This window comes from Eulemur rufifrons, chromosome 4 (genome assembly GCF_041146395.1).
Source record: "Eulemur rufifrons isolate Redbay chromosome 4, OSU_ERuf_1, whole genome shotgun sequence".
NCBI lineage: Eukaryota > Metazoa > Chordata > Mammalia > Primates > Lemuridae > Eulemur > Eulemur rufifrons.
Window position 1 is genome coordinate 21,756,529 of NC_090986.1, and position 25,622 is coordinate 21,782,150.

Sequence of the window (25,622 nt, forward strand, 5' to 3'; positions counted from 1 at the left end):
ACTCGTCCTCAATATCCCCTTGGTATTACCAGTAGAGCAGGTAATAGTTTTCCCCTGAATCGCCTCACATTTTTGGGGCTGCATTTTCTGGTCATAAACTGAGATTGGGAGACTTGGATAAAAATAAGACCACCCAAAGAGAGAAGAAAGGGGAATAAGCAAGTGTTTCCATGGCTTCTCTTTTCTTCCTAACATCCCTTGAACATCAAACTTAGGTGGCCTGGGCAATGTCCCCTATACCAGGCTTCCATCAGGGCCACTGAGGACCCAGACCAGATCTTCAATGGCAGAAAATCCTTGTCTTTCTCAAGGCCAAAGGATCCATTTCTGACCCCAGGTATCACTGATACACTTTCTTGGAGTTAGGCAAAGGCAAAGAAAGGTGATTCTGCTATGCTGAAATAAACAGGATGAAAATGTTTATCCAGACCTTGCTTGCAAAGTAGTTCTTAACCCTTAAAAAAAAATCATGGATGATGTTTGTCATTTGATGACTCAATGTATATTTTAGGATTTTAGTATGTGTGGATATCAACTTAGGTTAAAACATAGTCAAATATTAAGAAAAAGTAGAATGGGTGAACATCTTAGGTTTGGGTCAAAATAGAGCAAGTAGAATACATAGTATAATTCTATTTGTAATATACATATGCAGATATGTTTTTGTGTGTATAAAAATGCTTGAAAACATGTACAATAAACCTGCAAGTCTCAGGACTGGGATGGAAAGGACTAAGGAGGGGGGTTATACTCTTTTTATTTTGACTTTTAAACATAACTTCTTTATTGAGATAATTCACATATCACAAAATTCATCTTTTAAAGTGTATAAGTAAGTGGATTTTAGTTTATTCACAGAGTTTTGCAACTGTTAGCACTATCTAAAGAACATGAAAAGAAGCTATTACCCATTAGCTGTCACTCCTCATTCCTGCCTCCCCCAGCTTTTGGTCACCGACAACAAACTTTCTATCTCCATGGATTTGCCTATTCTAGACATTTTATACAAGGGGAATGATATAATATGTGGTCAGGGTTCATGCATGTTGTAGTATGTACCAGAACTTCATTCCCTTTTATTGCCAAATAATATTTCATTTTATGGATATGACACATTTTATCTATTTACCGGCTGATAGATATTTACATTGTTTTCACTTTTTGACTATTATGAATAATGCTGCTATGAACATTCGGGTACAAGTTTCTGTGTGGACATGCATTTTTGTAAATTACTTTTTACTTAATATATTTTTATTGTTTGTGTTAAAATATATGTAAAACATGTATTTCTTTCATTTAAAAAATATACACAACTAAAAAATTTTAAAATGTGATGGAGAATACAACTCATCCACATACAACTTTAATTTTACAATGTAACTTGTATCTATTTTCTTTAGCTGGTTTCAAGAACTCTTTCTCTACAAAAGATTTGCTTTCAAAATGAAATCCACTTGACAATTTATATAGTAGCTCAACCTTTTTATTGAGCCCTGCTGTGTCTTACTACCAGACAGCCCTAAAATAGACTTGTCTTGATGGTGTTCGCCAAGTGCAAAAGTGACACCTCCTTTGGTTTTAATTGCCTTAATTATTCACCTACAAGATCTCCTTGTTTCTTTCTTCCCACTCAAATAGCAATAATTTGTAGAGGAGTTTTCTCTTCTGAAAAACACACTGACCTCATAATTCTTTAATGTTTTGTTATATAGTTCCTTTTCTTTTATTTAAAACCTATTCAACTATTCAGAGCTTTAACAGTATTTAAAAAGATATCAATATATAGTAAAGGTTGAACCTACCTAATGTTGGGGTTACATTTCTAAAAAGTACTTGGTGGTTGGCAAAATCATAACTGACAGGATGGAAAATTAGGGGTATGAAAAACCCATAAAATGGCATTAAATGTATTTAAAATCTCATAGTAAATAAAAGCTCCAAGAGCCACTATTTACTGTGGCCAAACTAAATCGTACCTAAATACAAAATCTGTGGACTTGAAATTTGGAGTAAAAATACAGTACTATTAATATAACATTAAAGCCATTGATAGGAGGTATTTCTTTATTTCAAACGTCCGTATATCTGGTTTAGATGGAAATCCACAGTCTGTCAATTCAATTACACTCTTTCCAATTCTTCAAATTCCAACTCTCTTTTTTGCCAGACTCTCAGGAACCATGCCAACTCTTAGGTGAATCTACTTCTCCATGCTGCACCCAGCCATCCAGATGCACCACGGACAAAGCTGCACCTCCGGGAAATGGGCTCTGCCCCCACCACAGCCTCCATAGGGACCTCAACTTTTCCCGCAAGCATCTTCCCTCTTGTTGGTGCATGAGTTATCAACCAGGAGCTTTGCAAAACTTCTTCATCTGATCTAACTCTGGCTTCCCCCATCTCTGCCCTCACTCTCAAGAGAGCTGAAGGACCAGAAGGGGCAGCAAAAGGACTGCATTTTAAGACAGAGATTGAACCGGCTGAGTATGAAGACTCAGATGCTCTGGGAGCCAGCAGAGCAGAGAGACAGAACCACGGCTCAGCGCCTGCGGTCCCGGGGCCCGAGTATGAGACTCAGTTGCTGACTAGTTTAGCGGCTTTGGGTAAAACACTCAGTACTCCTGAGACCAACATTCCTCAGACATGTGATCATATTGTCACTCTCTGAAAACTGTTTTGAGAAGCACAATAAATTATATGTGAATACTTTATAAACACTAAAGTACCATACAAATAATATTTTAAATAATTTAGATTTCCATCTTAAAGATACTGTCCTAAGGAAAAACAACTTCTATCACACTAGTTAAAATTTCAGAATTTTTATGTATTTTTAATGACAAAATTTTTGTCATATATGGTGTGATTCCATTTAGATGAACCTGAAAAATCATATGAATAAACTATATTTTAAAAAATTTCCTTTAGATACATGATTTTGAAAATTTGACAGTGTTTTTGAAGGCATCATTTTATTTCAGTCTTTGAACTGAATGATTCCTATAATATCTTCAAGCTATGTCTACCATTCTATGATCTATTAATTGATAATAGTAGTCAATTGGAAAACTTTGTTTCTATATAACATACTTTCCAGTTTACTTTTCCCAGACCAGATATTACCTATACAAATTAAAGAAAATGGTTGTAGTGAATGTTTTGTTACTGATAGATACTATAAATTGCTTTTTGGTGCTGTCAACTCATCAGAGTCTGTTGTTAAATAAACAGTAAACATTGCAGAGTTAGCAAGTCCACCGAAAATAAGGGGCTAAGTAAATTAGGTGCTTTGCTCTGTGTCTTAAGTCATCACATCGACTGAAATCTTAAAACGCAGTGGAATACTCAATGAATTGTTGTGGGGCCCTGTTCTGGAGCATTTAATTATTAGTGACTTTAAAACGATAAATTTTTTTGGAGCCACATATGTCTCCCTCTATATATGAACTCTTGAAATTAGAGATCTGTTGAAATCAATTACCTTTGTGTTAATAGAACTGAAGCATCTAAACTATCAATATCTCTGTAAAATAATTACGCCATGTTCCTTGTGATTTAGAAAAAAAATAAAGTTAAAACTGGTGGTTTCAATTAATTCTGTGACTGCCTTTTATGTTGGCAAGGAAGATCAAGCAGTCCTATGCTTTTTTTCAAAATGAGCCCACATTATTTATTTTGCTTTTACAATTCCCAAAATATGCTTGTTGCCAAGCATTCCACTTAAATGAATAAAGAGAAAGGGGAAAAAACTGTTTATTGTTCAAATTTTAGATGACTAAGGAAAAGCCTTACTGAATCTAGACTAATGTAATTGGCCTTAAATGTCAAAATGAGCTTGAACGTAATTAGAGGCAAAGCAGACATCAGAACATTATGCTTATTCCAGCAGCAAATTACTTTAAGTAGACTCTGCACTTAAATATAATTTCAAGAGTAAAAGAAAAAAATGGCAGAAAACAGCAGAAGCACATTTGTAAAATCAGTGAATCTTTTTCTAGTTATGAAAACATATGTAGATACGTCCAATCATCTCTTTCCTTGGCCATGCTTAGGTTAACTTTTATATATAATACCATAAATGACAATCAGACAAGATCTTGGATTTGTACAGTCTTCTAGGATTTCCTTTCAGCTAAGATTAAATGACCTGAGAACAGACACTGGGCCACCACTACCATGTGCATGGTGCTTTCCAGCTCCCAAAGTAGTTAATTGTCCATTGTTTAATATAATCTTAGCAATAACCCTGGGAAGTCGTTACTGTAGGTATAATAGCCCCCCCATTGCAGATGGGGAACTGAAGTGCACATGGCTTAAGTGATTAACTCCAGCTTATAGGTAGCAAATGGTGTTGCTTGGTATCTAGGCTAGGATTTATTGACTTCAGATTCCTGTTGTCCTTTTGGATATTGCAGGTAAAAGACATGTTAAGATCTAATCATTGCTGATTCTTTCCCACTATCTCAATTTCTAAAACAGACAATAAACATGCCTGTTATCAGCCATATTTAAAAATTTTATCCTCTTTTTCTAGCACAGTACTGGGTACACATTTGGAACTCCCTGTAATCCTCAAATTAATAATGAAAATAGATATCTCCAGTACTTTTTATTCTTTGCTAAAATAAGCTCTACTCATGGACATTTTTACATATGAAAAAGACAGAACCTTTTCATTTTTATGGGAATCTAAAATTATAAAATATATTTTAATCATAAAAATATTTTAGCAATTTAAGACTTAAATATTAAAGTTTCTATGTTTGAAACATTTATTTTAAGGGAAAATATCAAGATGAACTGAAGAAACTTATATTTTTCCGCTAACAATCTTTCATGCAGAGCATGATATTTTTAGTTGAAAGGTACACTTCCCACCGATTATGTTAAAATAATTTTGAAATGCAACCGTCTAGCTGACAGAACAAACAGCTGTGAAAATGAGACCTGGAGATTTATGCAAATAGGGGACTTCTGAATTAATTTTCTTCATAGAACAGACTGTCAAATTTCTTGGAGTATTTATGACCTACTTCTTAATTAGTGATTTTGCTAATGTCAGTCATATTAAATTTTTGTAATGTAAGAGATGCATTTCATTGGCAAATATGTGCTATAAAATTGCAGATGAGAGTTAATATGTTATTTTGGGTGCAATAATAATTTGGTAATATATACAAAATAGACAGCACTTCTAAAAACACAAATGTATGTCCTATTGATAAATAACTGAAGATTTATTAAGAAGACTTCTGTAGCTAAAATACCACAGAGTCTACACAGGAAATTTCACTGTGTTCTCTCAGTATCCATTTGAATTGTTTAAAGAAAAGATTTTTCTATTTAGCATTAAATAGAAAGCAGCTTTGATCAGGGAAATGGTTACATTTTTGCTTATTAAAATAAACCACACTTTTGACACGGAGTTTTCCGGCCTATTGTTTCCTCTTTTTATAAATGTGGAAATGCTGTTTTCTCTGCTCATTTCTCTGCTCATTTCCTTGTGCCCAATAACAAGTGTACTTAATTTTTAAAGGTATCCTCCCCTGAGATTTTGTTAAATCTTGCCCAATTCCTGCCTTCCTTCCTTTCTGTATTTTTTTTATCATGTGAAAAACTATCCTGTGTAATCACCTTTGAGTTCTCATTTCTCTTCACTAAGTTCACACATGAAGAGCTTTACTGAAAATTATATGGTCTTTTCTATTACAAACATAAATTTCAAAGCCACACTTTTATTTTAATAGTGCTTATTTTGTACTTTAATACTTGAAAATAAATTTGATAGCTGTTTACAAACAAATATTTAATCAAAATTATGTGACTTCAATAAGACTGATTTTACAAGTCAAAAATTAAAGTTAGCCTCTATATAAATACAAAACTGTGTGTGTATATATATTTTTTCTTCTTTTAAAATTTTACCTATGCATGTGGCTTGCCCTTTTTCTAAAATTATTTTTTTCTGATGTGTAATTATAAATTAAGGTTTTATATCTATCTATATATCAACTCATCTGTTTAATTTTTTAAATTAAGGAGCCATTCACTGTAGAAAATTTGAAAACACCAAAATATATAAAGAATAAAATAAGTTACTTATAATTCAAACAACAGGTTATATTTTTTCAATAATTTGCTTTAGAATTTGAGCATCCTACCGGTTTTTTTCTAGGCATATATATGTACTTAAAATTAAATTCAGCTGCAAATGTAGTTTTTATTATACTTTTTTGGTTAATATTTTTTCATCACAATTTATCTCACTTATGACTTATGTTATTAATTATTCTGTAAAATATAGCTTTGATAACTGCATAATATACCACTATATATCAAAATTTATTTAGTCATTTCATTATGCTTGGATAATAAAGTTGTTTCAAAATTTTCACAACAGCAAATAATGCAACAAAGAGCATTTTTTGAAGATCAATCTCTGTATGTATCTCTGATTATTTTCTTAGGGTAGATTTCTAGAAATGTAATTACAGGATCAAAGAGTAAAAATGTTCTTTTTGTGTCTTGATATATAATGAAAAACTGATTCCCAGAAAAGTTATACAAATTTTCACTGCCACATGCAATATATCAGGGTATCTTTGCTTCTTGCCAGCAGTGTGCATTGTCATTAACCAAAACCAAAAATAACAAACCAGTCATGTCCATCTGACATTTCTTACTGACATAAACAGAAAGTGAAGGTTCCATTTCATATTTTCCTTTGTTTTAAAAAACATTTATGGTGATTATTTTTGACTTTTTTAAGATTTAAATTTATCTTTCTTTGTAATTGATTTTATTTTTTTAGGGCTAGACGGTCCTTGACCATCCAAGATTAAAGATCATATCTTCTTTTTGTGTCTACATTTTCATACTTTAAATATCCTTGCTTTAATTTATCAAGAAGATATTTTGGCACACAGTATGAGGGGGCTCTACTATTCCCAACTTGTTTATTAATAATTAGTCCATTAATCATTCATTGTGATACTTTCTTTGTCACATTGTTTTAATGAATATACATGTTTGCCATTCATCTGTCTGTTAACCTTAAATCATACTCTTTTAATTATTGTAGCCTTATATGTTTTCTTGTTGTCCTTACCAATTTTTGGTGATGCTCCTCACTGCTTCTTTTTTAAAACATCTATAATGTTCCTTCATAGAGTAATTTTGATGATTTCATTAGCTGTATGTGGCTATGTATGTATGTATATGCGTAACACTCCCCTATATATATATCCAATTCTGTGCAAGGTTCTTATTGCAGGGCCCACACATAAATTACTCACAACTGTTACCATTAGCAATAATGACTGCTGGAGAAATGTCGTTCTATACGTAATCAGGAATAATTATGCTTCTCTAGGAATGAGTTTGTATCTTCTAATCACTATAGAACTTGAATGAACGTGTTTATTTATCTATCTAAGTGTATATTTGCTAGAAAAATTAGAGTCCCATATGTGCCCATACCCCAGGAAATGTGTATGTCTTCATGGTGAGCCTTTTGGGTTTTGGCTCTCATTTTTGGTTTCCATCTTAATTTTGGTTTTAATTTCCTTTTAGATTAATTATTTTAAATTTTGTTTAAATTTATTTGACCTGGCAATAATCCTTGTTGGAAACTTTATAGTCTTTTTAGAACAAGGGAAACTATAATAAACATTTCATTTATTGTTGAATTGGCAGCAACTATAAGATGAATATGATAATTTTTGTTTAGTTGAATAATGCATAAAATGTTCTTCACTCTCCAACATAGTATTGCCTTTCCTTTAATTTGCTGCACCTCTTTATAATCCCCTTATTGGTTTTACTTCCTTTTTTTACTCAACCTGAAATGACTGGTTTATCTCAAGAGACAGGAAATATAACATTTGTCTAGACTAGTAACAGAATTCTCTTTTTGGTGGTTCACATTGATATGCACACCTTACTGCCAAATTTCTAGATTGTTTCTCACAGGAATTTAGCAAGTACATTTCTGTTGGATCAAGGTGGGAATTTTATCCTTTGCCCACTGCCTTTTCTCTGGGCTTCTGAATTGATGGCATATGGAAAACTAAAATAACAAAAACAAGCAATAGCAAAAACAGCAGCAGGAATATTGCAGACCCAAGTCTGAAGTAGCTACCAGGGTTCTTTCTATATCCAGTCCCCACCTGCCCTGCTTTTCCCCACTTTTGTGTTGCACAACATAAGATTATAGGATGCAGCCTATTAGCTTCCACTTGCCTGGGGTCTCCCCTCCCCTCCGCCCACCCTGTCTGCACGCACATGTGCTCAGCCACGAGCACACTCACACATGGACACACATATGCTTTATCTCATTGTGTTTCCTGGAAATTAAGGTTTTAAAATTGATTACAGAGAAGAGGTTAGAGACAGTCCTCTGCAGAGGGTAGGCAGCTTAGTCTTTTTGTTTACTAAGACTCTGGGTGTTATATCCAAGGAGTGGATATTGAAGGAAAAGAATGAATCTGTCAGTCATTAAATTGTCCTCTGTTTAGTTCCATATATAAAATACTAATACGTAATGGTAAATTATTTCAGATTCTAGCAATAATTTGGCAATTTGTCTTATTTGTCTGTAATACGTATTTTTTAACCTTTTGCATTTTTGTGGAAAGTTGAAAAGGACTGATTAAAAAGAATATTCCAACTGGAATTGGGGACTATTTTTAACGTTTTCAACTTTCCATATAACACAGAAAACTGAGTACCCATTATTCAGTTAATTCTCCAGTCATTCACTGAGAGATTCTTGCATTTTGGGCGTTCTGACTGTTGCTCAGAATTCGGCACGTCATGCTAAAAAGTTGGCTTTCTATGCCAGTTAAGAACGACACTTAGCTGCTACTATTAATACTTGCTAAGTGCCTGTCACGTGGAAGGTACAGTGCTAACTAGTTTGCCTCTATGAGCTCCTTTAACCTTCCTAATAATCCTTTAGATTATGTTTTTATTGATGAGGAATTGTAGGTAGCCATGAGACTCTGACTACAGTGTCTGACTATAGATTGTATTTTTTGTAGGCAAGACTCAACAAAACATTTAATAATACAGTCACGTTTTCATCAGTGAAAACATACTTAAAGAAGGTCATCCTGATTTAGACATTAATATTTCTCATTAATCACGTTCATTTATTTTTGAAGATGGTACAAGGGAGTAGACTGATTATTGAAATAATGTTAATGTAATATGGAAATTAACAGTAGTGAAACTGCAAATAAGATAACTAGTGGAAAACCATCAAATATGATGAGGTGTAAAGAAAGGTTCTCCCCAAAAGAATATATTTCTGGGGTTAGAGATTGGAAAATAGGGATGCTTTATTCAAGGAAAGTAATTCTAGTAATTGCAGTTCAGTGGACCAATGATATCAATACACAACAGGAAAAGACAACCATCTCTTTGTGATTCATGGGGCATTAAAATCATCCTCTAAAAAGAAGTGCACAGGATGTTATTTTATCACCATGCCACTGATGAGTCACCATAAAAATAAATTTAAATAGGAGCAAAAAAAACAAACCCCCTTAATGTTACAGGGGAAAGCAAATAAAGAAAGTTAATTTTACAGGAATTTTGGGGGAGACAGTTTCAATAAACTATATCATGGCATTACTTTAAAATAAGTATCATGGCATTACTTTAAAATGTAAATTGCTAGTTTACATTGCAGAGTCATGTCCAGGCTCGGATAACATTCTGGCCTAAAGCTTCAGACAGGACTCACTTTATGAGCCTGTGAAAGATTTGGTACAGTAATGGTCTCATAGAAAAGAAAAATAAAAAATTATCTCCAAAGAATGCCTGAAATTTATCATCTGGCCATAAAATTTTGTCTTTGGTCAATAAAAAGGAATTTTGTTCAATGAAAATACTCCCTCAGAGAAATAACGTTTCTTCCAGTGTAACCTTCCTCAAAATAGCTCTTCTGCTATTCTCTAAGAAAAAAAAATAAGAAAAATAAATCTTCAATGGCTCCCCTCTGTTACGATTCCAACCACTGAAGACCCTCCATGGTCTGGCTCCTACTCTCCACTGCACACTGCCTTTATGACGTGTCCTTCCATGCCCTGTGATGCTCCATGTCTCTAATTTACTCATTTGTTTTTCCTCAAATGGAATGTCCACAGCTAACGTCATTACCCAAACGCTTACCTACTGAAATCATATTCATTCCTAAAGACAACTCTTCATAAAGCTTTGCAGACCCCTAACCTGGAAGCAGTCTTTCCTCTTTTTAAAATGAGATGATATTTGGAAGCACAGGGCTAGGCACATAGGAAGTTCACAGGAGTTTTAAATACTCTCCAGGACATCTTTGACAGCACTTTAGAACTGAGTACATCTATTGTAGCATGTGTCACCTTTTGGCTTATTTGAGCTCTTTCTTATGTTTTCTACTATAGGATCAGTATTTGAGCTCTTGTGTAGGTTGACTATGCTATAGTTAAGGAGGGCAATTAGTACATTTGTCCATGTCTGTACCTCTCCATTGCATAAAGAATGTTGATGGAATTATGAACAACAACAAAATAGGCACATGATTTATGTAGTCTTCACTGTAAGTGGGTGTATCAGATATTTTGAGAAAAATGATTTTCCATGGTATAGCAGATCAGGGGCGCATAAAGATAAGGGTATGAGACACAAAGAGGAGACAATATCCTTAATGTAAACAAAGGCAAAAAAAAAATGTGACACTGCAGATGTGAAGGCAAACATTGGGGTGGCCTGCCTCAGGTTGTGCTTAAAAAAAAAAAAAATCTATCCATCTGAAAGAGAGTCAATAGTGTGCTTTTTTCCCCCTTCTCAAAAATTTATTAGTGGACTTCAATTTCTGATCATATATGGAAAAAATGACTTTTAAGACCCCAGGAAATTCTGGATAAAATGCAACAAACATCCTTTTAAAACCTGAGTTAACATCCCAAGAAAATAATGAAAACTCAAGGAACCAAAAAGTAAGAAGCAGTCAAGAAAAGTCAACTTTCCTAGAGAATTTATGATCTCTTCTAGACTTTGCTTTTTCATGCTGTGTCAGGCATAAGGGACAAAGTCATGGACCCTTGAAAGGTGGAGATTGCTAACTGAGATACTTGAGTAAAGCTGTATAGTTTTTGGGCTTATCCCTTAGCGAGGAGGTTGATCACAAAACACAGTCAATGGCAAAAAGAGATGACAAGGGAGCTTGTGTGTCTTGACCTGGGCACTCACATATGGAACCATATTATGACATAGCTGGCACTGTAAGACCATGGGAATGGACATACTAGTCAATAAATGGTACCATGGCAATTGGTTATCCAAACGGAAATAAAATAAAATTGTTCCTTATCTCACAGTGGCCACAAAAATCAATTCAGGCTAACTGTAGAGCTAAATGTTTCAAGCAAAACAAAGCCTTGACCAGACCAAGTGTGGCTGAGTTGTGAAGTAGAGAACACTCTCATTACTGCTGATGGCAGATCAACTGGTAAAACTACTTTGAAATATAAATTTATCAATATGTGTTAGAGTTGAAGATACGTTAATTCTAAGACCGAGCAACTCTATTCATAGCTACATACCCTAAGAAATTATTTCACATGTGCATAAATCAATGTGCAATGTTCAGGGCAGCACTGTTTAGATTCACAAAATTTAGAAACAAACACAAACACCTGGATGCATTAGTTCTCTACTGATGTGTAACAAATTGCCACAAATTTAGCAGCTTACAACACCCATTTGTTATCTCAGTTTCTGTAGGTCGTAAGCGTGGGCATGCTATAACTATGTCTCTGCTCAAAGTCTCAAAAGGTTGCAATTAGGGTGTTGGCTGGGCTTCAGTCTCATCTGGAGCTTGGGGTCTTCTTCCAACCTCATCTGGGTTGTTATCTGAATTTAGTTCCTTCTGGTTGTAGGATTGAGGGTTCTGCCCACCTAGCCTTTCACAACAGGGCAGCTTCTTTAAAGCCAACAGAAGACCCTTTCTTGCTTTGAATTTCTCTCTTCAAGAAGGGCCCAGCACCTCTAACTCAGTCAGTTCCACCCATGGTGATCTCCTTTGTGATTGACTCAACATTAAATAATTATCAACCCATTCCCAGGTGTGAAAGCCCATCACATTTATAAGTCCTTCCCATACCCAAGGGTAGGGGACTATGCAGGGTATGTACACTACGGGGCAGATATCCTGGGGGACATCTTAGAACTCGCCTACCACATAGGTGAATGATAATAAGTTGTGCCATGTTTATATAAACAGTACACGACATATAATACCTTTTATATAAATTTGTAAAATTGCATTTTATACAGCAATCACAAAAAATAAAATACAGGTCCATGTACTCATTTAGGCAAATCTCATAAACACTATGTTGAGCGATAAAAGCAATTAGCAGAAGAAATAGGGCAGTATAAGACCATATGAGGCAAGTTAAAATTATGAAAAAGTTATGCAATTTTTAGTTGATGTATGTATATACACTAAAAGGGTAAGGAAATCGACTAAGATCATAAACATTGAATTCAGAAAAGTGGTTTCTTACAGGAGAGAGTGAGAGGGGAGTGATCAGAGAGGCCCAAGGTCCTCAGATCTATTGCTAATGTTATGGTTTTTAAGCTGGGTGTGTGGACACAGAGGAATATGTTTTATATTCTTTATGTCTTTTTGAATGTCAAATACTTCATGACAAAATTTAAAATATATGGAAGATAAAACAATAAAATAAAAATTAATAAAGATTTCATCAATATTAACTGAACTAATATTTTTGAAGATAAACCTTACACTTATTAAAAATGTAATCCTACTCTCTAACTACATCTGACAAATAAGGAAAAAATTGAGGAGGAAGTAGTTTCTCCAAATGTCTCAGTAATTCTTTCAATACAACTAAAAGCATAATTAGTCATTTGGGTGCTGACAGGAAATGGAAACGGTAATTCAGTATTTTGCAGCATTTATTACTTATATAGTACAATAGCTCTTGTGGACATGATCTTAGTGAAAATTCAATATAGGAAATAATTAGCCTTTAGAGAATGCAAATTAAGAAAACATGTATCAAATAAATATTAAAATTCAAATACTTTGGTTATGGAGGGTAGTATACTATTTATAAATAAAAACTATTCCCATTTGTATAACTGCAAAACAAAGGAAGCCTTTTATTATTATTTTCCTGGGAAATTAGAAGGAATAAAAATATAGAGCTAGTTGAAGATGTACAGTGAATGTTTACTACATTTATTTTAGTAACTTAGAGGCAGCTGGCTTTATATAGCAACTGGAGGGAAAAACTGAGTGGAACCTTAGTGAAATTGCTTACAAGCTTTCGTGAGGCCATTACAGGAAACCAGGCAACTTGTTTTTGTTTTTATTACAGAAAGACTGTGGTTGCTCTTGCTTGCGCCAATCTGTCTTATGACCTTTTCAGGCTGTTCCATTATGAAAAGTTAATCTAAATTGTACTTATACCGTAATATATTCATCCCAACAAAACAGGAACTGTTGCATATTACAGCAGGATTTGATGTTACTTGTTATTTCTATTTAGCAGTGTATCTGTTTGGTCCAAACTGGAATAGAAAGTTTGAGTGAGCTTGAGACGATCTTCAAAGTTGTTTTATTAAATTCTATCAACAGATCATTCTTTTTTTTCCCCATTGAAAAAATTCAAGCACCCTTTCTCTATCTCGTGGGATTGTCTGCTGGGGTGCTGCTAGCGCCATGTCAGTGCTCTGGGAGGCAGGAGGAATGCCCCAGAACACCTGTAGACCAGGAAAGGTGATAGGACTTGTGTGTGCATGTTCTTGGTATATGACAGAAAGTGGCCAGTGCCGTAAAAATAGGGAGAGCAGGAATCTACAGCTGCTCTACTCTATGCCTGGCCCTATGCTGGCTGCTTTGCAGGTACCTATTTGGGCACCTTGCGAAGAAGCTGGGCCCAGATGCTTCTGGTGAGAGGAATTAAACACCAGGTCTCTTTCTACCGCATGTCTATTTGCACAGCCTGTTTGCACAGGGTATAAAGGAGCTTTGGAGACGGAGACGAGAGACAGAAATCTTGTCTAGGTTTTTGATCTGACCATTGTAGTGTTTTTAATGGTTGTCTCCCCAACATTCATTTCTTGCTATAGAATTAATCTAAGCCAATCATTTTAATTCCAGCCATCTTGCCAGGGAGTAGGAATGACCATGTTACTCAATCCTGCCAATGACAGATGACAGAAAATTTGCTGGGGAAAGAATGACACTGAGAAAGGTTTTCTTGCTGCTAAGAAGCATACCTTGGAAGAGAGGACCCAGTTACTACTCTAGATACTATCATGAAGCCTGGAAATGTTACATCCGTTTTGCTAACACACAAAGCCAACACAGGGGAAAGGCGACTGTATTAGTTTGCTAGGGCTGCTGTAACAAAGTGCCACAAACCTGGTGGCTTACCACGACAGAAATTTATTGTCTCTTCATTGCAGAGGCTAGAAGTCTGAAATCAAAGTGTTGGCAGGGCTATGCTCTCTCTGATGGCTCCAGGGGGAAATCTTGCTTTGGCCTTCTAGCTCCAGGTGTGTGCCAGCATTCCTTGGTGTTGCTTGGTTTGCAGACACCACCCCAATCACATGGCCATCTCCTGTGTGTCTTCACATTGTCTTCTGCCTATGCATACCTGTCTGGGTCCAAATAGCCCCTTTTCATAAAAGCATCAGTCCTATTGCATTAGGGTCCACCCTAACAACCTCATTTTAACTTCATTACCTCTAGCCCAAATAAGGTCCTATTTTGAGATACTGGAAGTTAGGACTTCAACACTTGTTTTGGGGGGGACACTGACAATCCAAACAACAATAAAGAGAATTTCAGTAAAAGATCCAGTCCTGACTTGCTGAAATCTACCTAATCTCTTGAATTTTGTGAGATTAATTTCCTTACTGTTTAAGTCAGTTGGACTTGTGTTTTCTGTAACTTGCAGCCAAAGCATTTGCAACAGAATTAGGCAGAGATTTCTGGCAGCGTGAGGGGAAATGGCAGAGGATAATGAGGGCCCTGGAGGAATGAACAATATTGGAAAAAAGAGTCTGTCAGGTTGACCCTGGTAGAGTATGTAAGAGATGTTTGGGTTGGTTCAGCATTGTCATTCCTTCTCCATTCGAAAACCTATTCACTAGCTGTCCCCTGGAACATCCTTCCACCTATCTCATGTGTTGGATCTTCTTCGGCAAATGCTGCTTAAGCTGTTGGACGTGGAGTGCTGGGTGCAGGCCCGGGATCCTGACAAGATCCTTCCCATCATCATAGGCTACGCCCCAACAACGTTAATGCCTCATGTACCTTCTTGATTTTTTTAAGTCCTCCACGAAGTTTGTGATGAACTAGTTCAGAAGATTTCCTTCCAGGTATGGATTGACAATAATATTTTTATTCTTGGAACTCAATAAATATTTCTTGAAGAATAAGCCACTTTCCAGGACACATGTGAGCCTAATGGATGAGAGTTAGTAGGAACAGCAGATAACTACAAATTCAGTTTTCAAGCTGTGTATCTTTAGGTGGGATACCCAAACTCTCTAAACTTTCATTTTAAAAGTGAGTAAAGCTCAAAAATGAAATGTCACCCAAGACCACATACCAAGTCAACCGTGCTTAAGCATCATTCCAAAATCTACGTATTTTCCCACTAGCTAATACAGGAAGAAGGAAGAAGAGTAGTAAAGAAAAGAACTAAATAGGCAACTTGAAAGTCCCTTGGGCTGCAGTAGCTTATGAACGCTCAGGTCAAATTTCCGCAGGCTTTGATGATTGGCTTCTCGTGTGTGTATTTGCACAGCCTCACTTCCCTTTAGGATCCTCCTACTATTTCAGGAGGTGCCCAGGTCTTCCACATGTGGGGGCACCATCAGAGGGTCACTGCACTGGGTTGTCACTTAGTGTACCAGGCTGCTGTTTTCTCTGCTGTCCCTCCACTACTCCAGGATTCTCTTCTTGGAATCGGGACAGGGAAATTAACTGCCTCTACATGTCCATCCTCTTAGAGGGATCGCACAGTGGGTCGCTGGAGCCCAAGATACCATCTGGTCTAATCAAACCAGGTTTTAGTTTTATGTCTAGCCCTATTTTCCCAGAGAGTATACACCACCCGGGTGGCTGAGTCAAGATCAGGCTGGAGAAGCAGCCACAGAAAAATTATTTCCCTGGCACCAACACTGATTCTACTTTGCCAAGCCAGGTCCTCCTGCCTCTGCCTGGCCCCTCCTTTCTTCAGGCCGAGCATTCTCCCTAAGTATCGTAAGTGCTTCCACAGTCTGTACATGTTGCTGGTTGCCAGCCTCCAAGACTGCCTGGACTAAAGTCAAGATAATATATACAATTGCTGATTTTTTTCCCTTTCTAAAAAAAAAATTTGTATAAATTTAAGGGTTACAAGTGCAATTTTGTTACATGGATAAATTGCATAGTGGTAAAGTCTGAGCTTTTAGCATATCCATCCCCTGGATAATACACATTGTACCCATTAAGGCATTTCTCATCATCCACCCCCTACCCCCAACCCTTTCAAGTCTCCAATTTCTATCAGTCCACACTTTATGTCCATGTGTACACATTATTTAGCTACCATTTATAAGTGAGAACATGTGATATTTGTCTTTCTGTGTCTGACTTGTTTCACTTAAGACGATGGCCTCCAGTTCCATCCATGTTGCTATAAAAGGGATGGTTTCATTTATTTTATGGCTGAATAGCACACATTTGCTTTATCCATTCATCAGTTGATAGACATTTAGGTTGATTCTATATCTTTGCTATTGTGAATAGTGCTGCAATAAACATACAAGTGCAGGAATCTTTTTGATATAATGATTTCTTTTGCTTTGGGTAGATGCCCAGTAATGGGATTGCTGGATTGAATAGTAGTTCTATTTTTAGTTCTTTAAGAAATATCCATACTGTTTTCCACAGAGGTTGTACTAATTTACATTCCTACTAGTGGTGTATAAGTGCTCCTTTTCTCTGCATCCTCACCAATATCTGTTATTTCTTGTCTTTTAAAAAATAGCTATTGTGACTGATGTAAGATGAAATCTCATTGTGGTTTTAATTTGCATTTCTCTGATGATCAGTGATGTTGAGCATTTTTTCTTTTCTTTTTTTTTTTGTTGGCCATTATATGTCTTCTTCTGAAAAATGTCTATTTATGTCCTTTTCTCACTTTTAAATGGGATTGTTTGTTTTGCTGTTGTTGTGGAGTTTGAGTTCCTTGCAAATTCTGGATATTGGTCCCCTGTCAGATGCATAGCTTGCAAATATTTTTTCCTATTCCTCAGGTTGTCTGTTCACTCTGTTGATTATTTCTTTTGCTGTGCAGAAGCTTTTTAGTTTAATTAAGTCCCATGTGTCTATTTTTGTCTTCATTGCTTGTGCTTCTGAGGCCTTAGTTATGAATTCTTTGCCTAGACTAATGTCCAGAAGAGTTTTCCCTAGGTTTTCTTCCAGTATCATTATAGTTTCAGGCTTACATTTGAAATCTTTAATCAATCTTGAGTTGATATTTGTGTATGGTGAGATATAGGGATCCACTTTCATTCTTTTGCATATAGCAATACAATTTCCCCAGCACCATTTATTGTAAAGGGTGTCCTTTTCGCAGCTCATGTTCTCTTTGATTTGGTAAAAGATCAGTTGGCTGTAGATATGTGGCATTATTTCTGGGCTCTCTATTCTGTTCATTGACCTATGTGTCTATTTTTAGTTTTGGTTACTGTAGCCTTGTGGTATAATTTGAAGTCAGGTAATGTGATGCCTCTAGCTTTGTTCTTTTTGCTTAGGATTGCTTTGGATATTTGGGCTCTTTCCTTGGTTTCATATGAATTTTAGGACTGTTTTTCTAATTCTGTAAAAAAATGGTGCTGCTATTTTGGTGGGGATTGCATTGAATCTGTAGATTGCTTTGGGCAATATGGTCATTTCAACGATATTAATTCTTCTAATCCATGAGCATGAGATGTTTTTTCATTTGTTTGTGTCATTCACAATTCCTTTCATCAGTGTTTTTTGTTCTCCTTATAGAGATCTTTCACCTCTTTGGTTAAATATGCTCTTAAATTTTTTTGTAGCTATTTTAAATGGAATTGCCATCTTCATTTGGTTCTCAGATTGATTCTTACTGGTTTATAGAAATGCTACTGGTGAATTTTGAATGAAATGAAACTTTACTGAATTCATTGATCAAATCCAAGAGTTTTTTGGTGGTGTCATTAGGCTTTTCTAGGTATAAGATCACATCAATCATACCATCAGTAAACAAGGATAATTTGACTTCCTCTTTTCCAATTTGGATGCCTTTTATTTCTTTCTCTTGCCTGATTGCTCTGGCTAGGTCTTCTAGTACTATGTTGAATAGTAGTGGTAAAAATGGGAACTTTGTCTTGTTCCAGTTCTTAGAGAGAATGCTTTCAACTTTTCCCTGTTCAGTACAATGTTGGCTGTGGGTTTGCTGTATATGGTCTTTATTATTTCAAGGTATGTTCCTTCTATGCCTAGTTTGTTCAGGTTTTTATCATGAAAGGATACTGAATTTTATCAAATGCTTATTCTGAGTCTATTGAGGTGATCAAATGGTTTCTGTCCTTAATTCTATTTATGTGATGTATCATATTTATTGATCTGCATATGTTGAACCATCATTGCATCCCTTGTATAAAACCCACTTAATAATGGTGTATTATCTTTTTGCTGTGCTGTTGGATTCACTTTGGTGGAATTTTATTGAGGATTTTTGTGTCTATGCTCATAAATATCAGAGCGGAATTAAATGAAATAGAGACAAAAATTACAAAAGATAAATGAAACAAAAAGTTGGTTCTTCAAAAATATAGACCAGATTGATAAACCACTAGCTATACTAACCAAGAAGATCCAAATAAACAAAATCAGCAATGAAAAATGAGGCATTGCAACTGATACCACAGAAATACAAAAGATCATCAGAGACTATCATGAACGACTACATGCTCACAAAGTAGAAAACCTAGAGGAAATGGATAAAACATATAACCTCCCAAGATTGAACCAGGAAAAAATAGAACAGACCAATAATGAGTAGCAAGATTGAATCAGTAACAAAAAATCTTCCCCCCTCCCCCCCAAAAGGCCAAGACCAGCCAGATTCACAATCAAATTCTACCAAACAAAGAAGAATGAATAACAATCCTTCTAAAACTGTTCCAAAAAATAGAGGAGAGAATCCCCCCTAATTCATTCTATAAGGTCAGTATCACCCTGATAACCACAACCATACAAGGACACAATCGAAAAATAAAACTACAGACCAATATCCCTGATGAACACAGACGCAATTGTTGATTTTTAAAGTTTCTATTTTACTTTTGGATATATCATGTGGTTTTTCCTACAGACAGTTTGTTCTAATGTGCTGTGCTTTGGCTAGCACTGTAATTAACCAACCTACCTCACGCACTCAGCCACTGGATAATTAGGAAGATGTCCTCAAGAGAAAGGGGGGGAGTGAGACCCATGGAGGAGTCTCTGGAAGGAAATCTAGCATCAACTCTAATGTGTTTTTAATCATCTTTTCTGATGATTCTCTATCAGGCAAGTACTAGCCATTGGTGGTGCTTTATTTGGTTAGGAATGATAATAACTCCTTTTGGCAATTGTAATTTTTAAAAATATTCCTTGTAAAATTTGATTATTTTTCAGGGATTTAACTTTTAATTACATTGATGTGCAAAGGAAAATCTACTTCGTCTAGTCACTTCACATGCTCAGGCTGTCACCATTGTCATCTGCTGAATAACTGATTAGGGGGCCTCAGAGCTGCCGAGCTGCTTTCATTAAGATGGTCAAAGTAATCAGGCAAAAAGGCACAATTGAGTAATTGGAGATCTGAAAATGTAATGCTACTTGATTACTGTTATGGCTGGAAAATGGCAAAGCTAGAGGGGCTAAGTCAGGGATGGATCTTAAAAGCAGCTTTGTCTTTTATGCAGAAAATAATATGACCAATTTCAAATGCATTATATAGAGTATAGCCTAGACTTTTAAAAAATGCTTTCTAAACCCAGGTGTTTCATTGTTGTGTATTATTTCATAGAGACATGTGGGAGAAAAATACCATTTTTACTTATATCTTGGATGTGAAAAAAATAAAGTCTTAAAAGAATAATTTGTCCAGAGTCATAGAGCTAGAAAGCGATGGAGCACTGATGCGAAATCAGACCTGGACAGCAAGAAAAGTGCAGACTCCTAAGTGCAACGCTTTTCATACAGGCCCACGGCCCCCATTCACTCTTCACAATTCCAAAATTCAAAAATTTCTGAAAATATTCACGATTGTTTTTTTGTAGTTTATTTAGTGGCAAAATCTAATGTGACCTAAATCTTCTGTATTCCTTTTATGTATCCTTCTTTTTCTGAAGGTTGATGTTTTGCTCCTGAAATATATTATGTGTTGATGACAAGGTGATGATTCAGACAACTCCGGGGGGTGGCATTACCCTTCTATTGTAGGGCTACTTGGAAAATGCAGAACTCCAAAAACCATCTGGGTCAAAGAGGTTTTGGGTAAGGGATATAAAATCAGGGAGGTGAAATGAGAGGAAATGGTAAAAGATGAAGTTAAGATATGACATTAAGATAAAATTGGGTAGATAAAGAACAGAATCGGGGTGGGTTTTTTTCTTTTAGGATGGAACAATGGCTGACTCTTTGTGGGCCTTCAGTAACATGTGCTGAATTAAACTGGACTGAAAGAGGAACCATGATAAAAACAATCTCTGTATTCCCGTGTGGGATACAGGATATCGTTACCTGCTCTTTTTATTTACCCAGTGAGGGCGCAGTGAGGGGACAGGCCCAGAGGAGGTGGGCTTAATGACGTCACTGCCATCCTTGCTTGTACACCTCCCTCTCTGGAGGAAGAGCTGCCCCTCCAGGCCAACATCCTATATATGATCCTTCAGGCCCCACCGCAGGCAATGACAAGGCCTTGTCTGGCAGGCCTCCGGGGGGAAAGCTGCCTCCACACCCCAGACTTGGTGCACAGCCAGGGCACCGCGGTTTTCTGGAGGGAGCTGCACTCAAGGACTCAGCCCCTCTCCCCGCCAGGCCAGCGGTCATGGGTACAGCTGCAGTCTCAGCCCAGGTGCCTCCACTCAGAGGCCTCCTGGCTGGGGGCCCAGCCCAGGCACTTGTCTCCATCCTGCCTCAGGTGTTTCCCACTCCCAGCCCTTTCCCGCTTCAGTCCTGCCTCCCAGATCCATGAAAGCGCAGGCGCCTTTTCTTCAGGATCGCCCAGCAGTGGAAGGATCCTCGCCCCCACGCCTGCGCTGACCACCCCTGACTCCACCTCACCTTCACCCAGGGGTGTGGGCGGGAAACGTGGAGTACTAAGAGTGATGTCCACTTTTGCCTCTTGCATGTATCGTCACAGTAAGCAAATAACGGCTTGATGGTGACTTTCAGCTTGGCTTGTTGTCCTAAGGACCACCTCGACCCCTGGCAGCTCGGCACCTGTCCCGATGCCCTGGATACTGCCTTTTCCGCCTCCCCAGGGACCTTGCCACCGTCTTGATCCCACACGTCTCTACCCTCACCCTCCACTTGCTCTCGCTCATCAGCATTTAACCATGATCACACTTTCATCCAACTTAAAAGATCCTGGCCTTGTGTCTTCCCTTTACAATTGATTTAAGAATCAGTGGTAAGTTCTGCAACCTTTAAGTTCTGGAACAAGAAAGTGCTCATCTCAGACCTTGGGCACATGCTGTCCCTGTGGCCAGGACACTGTTCCCTTACACCTCATTTGGCTGCATCCAACTGTGCTTCAGTAGCCATCTGTTCCTGCAGGCCTTCCCGGGCTTTTCCGCACTTGGTTGTGAGCCTTACCCCGGGTTCCCAGAGCACTCGCGCCTGCCTTTACCAAGGCAGTTTTGCCTTCTGTTACTTACTGGTTACTCCTCTCAATTGAGAATTTCTTGAGGACTGGGAACTTAGTTGTATTTATGTCCCCAGAATCATCAAAACTGCCTCTTTGTGGGCACACAACAAATGCTTGGCAATGTGTGAATGAAAACTCTGGATTATAAAAGGATGAATTCCAACACTGGTAGCTGAAGTAACAAATTTAGCACAAGATTTTAAAAATATAACCCAAGCTATATTAGTCTATCCATTACAAGTACAGACCATTTTGCTGTCAAAGCTTAACTTTAAAAAATATATGCTGTTTTGATTCCAAGATTATTCTTCCCATATAATTGACCTCACCATTTCAATTTATCGTGAACATACACACACACACACACACATATATGTATTCTTTGTCTTGGTCTTTTTTTTTTTTATGTTTCTGAGTCCACATGGAGTTAAATTTCAATGTTTCTGAGTCCACATGGAGTTAAATTTCAGGATCCTTCTTGGATAGGGGATGTATCTTCTACATGAGTTCTGTTTGGGGATCAGTTGATTTTTAACTTCCTGTTTAGCCTAAGTGAATTCTAACAAAAAAGCAGAGGTATGAACTAGATGATCTCCTGAAGATATTCCAGATCTGAAGCATCTATAAATTTTGTTATATTGAAAATCAAAAGATTCCTTCTAGATTGTGCCTGACATAAAAATATATGAACTATAAAACAGATTAAAAATGTTAACTCTCACAAACACAAAAACACAAACTTTATTTTAAAATTCTGCCATATTTTAGTTTATAGGTGCTAAGAACCCTAGCCTCCAGGTTTCAACAATCTAATTCTATTAGGTTATTTCTAGAACTTTAGACTTGATGTATAATCTCACAGTACTGAAAATATGCTCAAACACCTGCACCCTGTAGAAGAGATGATTTTAAATATTAAAATTTAATTATCCAAAGTTATCAAAAGTATGGCAATACTTCTGAACCACTGCTCATGTGAAATTACTTTGACGTTAATCATTATTACTAAAATAAGGGTAATGGATTAAACTGATGGCATTTAAAAATTCTTACCCTTGGAAATGTCGTAAATCTGTCCAGTTCTTCCACAAAGCAGAACATCTGCAAACTAATTGCTGACATAACAATCAAGAGGCTGGCAGTAAATACAACCAAACTGCCAAGCTTTTTTCCAGGACCAAATATCTTGTACACAAAGTCCTCTAATGCAGGTGAAATCTTAATCAGCCGAACTACCCGAAGAACCTATCATGAGAGAGAAAAGCATACACACGTGATAATTTATTTACACTGAATCTTAAATAAGTTCATACGAAAACATAGTGCTTTTATAGTGCTTTATGAAAATCACATTTATCCATTTGAGCATTTAGTGACTAAAAATAATAATATAATAACTGAGCCATCAGTTTAGCTCAGTGCCTGCCGTATAGCAAGCACTCAATAAATCCCAAATGAATGGATGCAGGAAAATGGTGGTAACTAAGTGTTTTAACACATTATAATAATATCTAGCACATATTAAGTGTTTTAACACATCAAAATAATAACTAGCACATATTGTTCAAATAAAGTTGATATCTCTCTAATGGTCAAACATCTAAGAAAACCATTAATTCAATACAGAGCATCCCTAATCCAAAAATCTGAAATCTGAAATGCTCCAAAATCTGAAACTTTTTGAGCTCCAACATGATATCACAAGTGGAAATTTCTACAGCTGACACCTTTGCTTTCTTTTTTTTTTAAATTTTATTTCAAAATAGTATGGGGATACAAATGTTTTGGTTACATAAATTGCTTTTGTACCATTTTAAAGTTGTAAGTGTGCCCATCACCCAGATAGTGTGCATTGTACCCGTCAGGTATGAATTTACCCATACCTTCCTCATCCCTCCCACCTGCTTGATTTGTGATGAGTGTTATTATCATATGTGCATATAAATGTTGATAAGTTAGTTCCAATTTCATTGTGAGTACATGTGGTGTTTGTTTCTCCATTCTTGTGATGCTTCACTTAGAATGGTCTCCAGTTCCATTCCCATCAATACATGAGTGGATTCATAAAATGTGGTATATGTACACCTTTGCTTTCTGATGCTTCAGTGTACACAGACTATTTCATGCACAAAATTATTTAAAAATTATATAAAATTACCTTCAGATTATGTGTATAAGGTATATATGAAACATAAATAAATTTCATGTTTAGACTTGGGTCTCATCCCCAGGATATCTCATTATATTCAAAATTCAAAAAAATCAAATAAATTTCACATTTACACTTAGGTTTCATCCTCAAGGTATCTCATTATGTATATGTAAATATTCTAAAATTCGAAAAAATCCAAAATCCAAACCACTTCTGGTCCTAAGCATTTTGGATATGGGATACTCAACTTGTATTAGTTATATTCATTGTCTCATAAAATAAACCTTCTCAGGTATGATTATACATTCATAAAAAATGAAAAAAAACCCAAAATTTCTATCAAGTAATCTTTTCTTTTGGCTGAAACTACTACCCCAATATACATTTTCTTATTTCTTCCTTTAAATAACAGAACTTCCTAAATTTTAGCCTACCAGGTGGCCACCTAGGGCAATAAACTACACTTTTCAGCCTCACTTGCAGCTCGGTGTCTACAGTGAATTAGGTTCAGATCTATGGGATATGAAAGGAAGTGACCTATATAATATTTGATACATTAAGTTAAACTTGCCCTGGGTACTCTTTTTATACCTTTCTCTGGGATGGAAATGGAAATGACTGGAGCAGCCCCTTTGGACAAGAAATAGAAGCCCTGCATGGAATGTGACAGGTCTCATCCTACCCAACAGGCTGGCTTCCCGAGCGACCACGTGCAGCAGAGAAGCCTATTTCCCTAGGATGCCCAGCATGACTGCAGAAAAACAAACTTCTATTTTATATAAGCCTTATATTTTTGGATCTTCCTTATACCTGTCTAACATTATATAAATAAATCTATAAGATGTGTATATATAGAGATTTTTTGCATGTATATATTTGCAAAAAACGCACTGACCACTAATAAATTCATTCACTCATTCATTTAATACTGATTTATTACGTGCCAAACATTGTGTTAGACAAATATGATTCAATGACTACTATTAAGACACAGCTCTTAAGAGGATATTTATATGATTAAAAGGTATAAATTAATATATAATTAAAAGCTAAAATATACAGCATGGCAAAATTCCACTTTTCATTAAGTCTATGATGTCATCATTTTTTTAATGTACCTCTAAGAAATAAAAAATACTGTCAATTAAAGTAGAATATACCACTAATAATAAAACAAATTCAAAATCTGGAGATATGAAAATAGGAAAATTGTGTTCTTGGCATAAATTAAATATGGCATGTACAATGGTAGTGTAAGATGGTTTGATATCAATAATAGATTAAGTATTCTGTGAAAGATGAATAGTGTATTTGCAATACAGTAAGGAACAGGAAATGCATTTTAAAAACTAGATTTTTAATTTTTACATGTACAAAATGACACATTTGCTTTTGTCTTTCCAGCATCCTTAGCTTCCTACTCTTCCTGATTTTTCTTTGGCAAATCATGCCTACTTCACTCTTAGTCCCTGGGGTCCAGGAGGGACTCCCCAACTATCATC

General features: G+C 36.2%; 1 protein-coding gene across 4 annotated transcripts in view; it reads right to left on the reverse strand.

Moving 5' to 3' along the window:
• The window catches only part of NALCN (sodium leak channel, non-selective), a 328,066-nt gene that overhangs the window by 134,710 nt on the left and 167,734 nt on the right, over window positions 1-25,622 (reverse strand). For all 4 annotated transcript variants that reach the window (XM_069467070.1, XM_069467067.1, XM_069467069.1 and 1 more), the window contains one exon: window positions 23,022-23,213. In XM_069467070.1, the coding sequence (XP_069323171.1) occupies window positions 23,022-23,213 (192 nt within the window). The remainder of the gene's footprint in view (window positions 1-23,021; window positions 23,214-25,622) is intronic.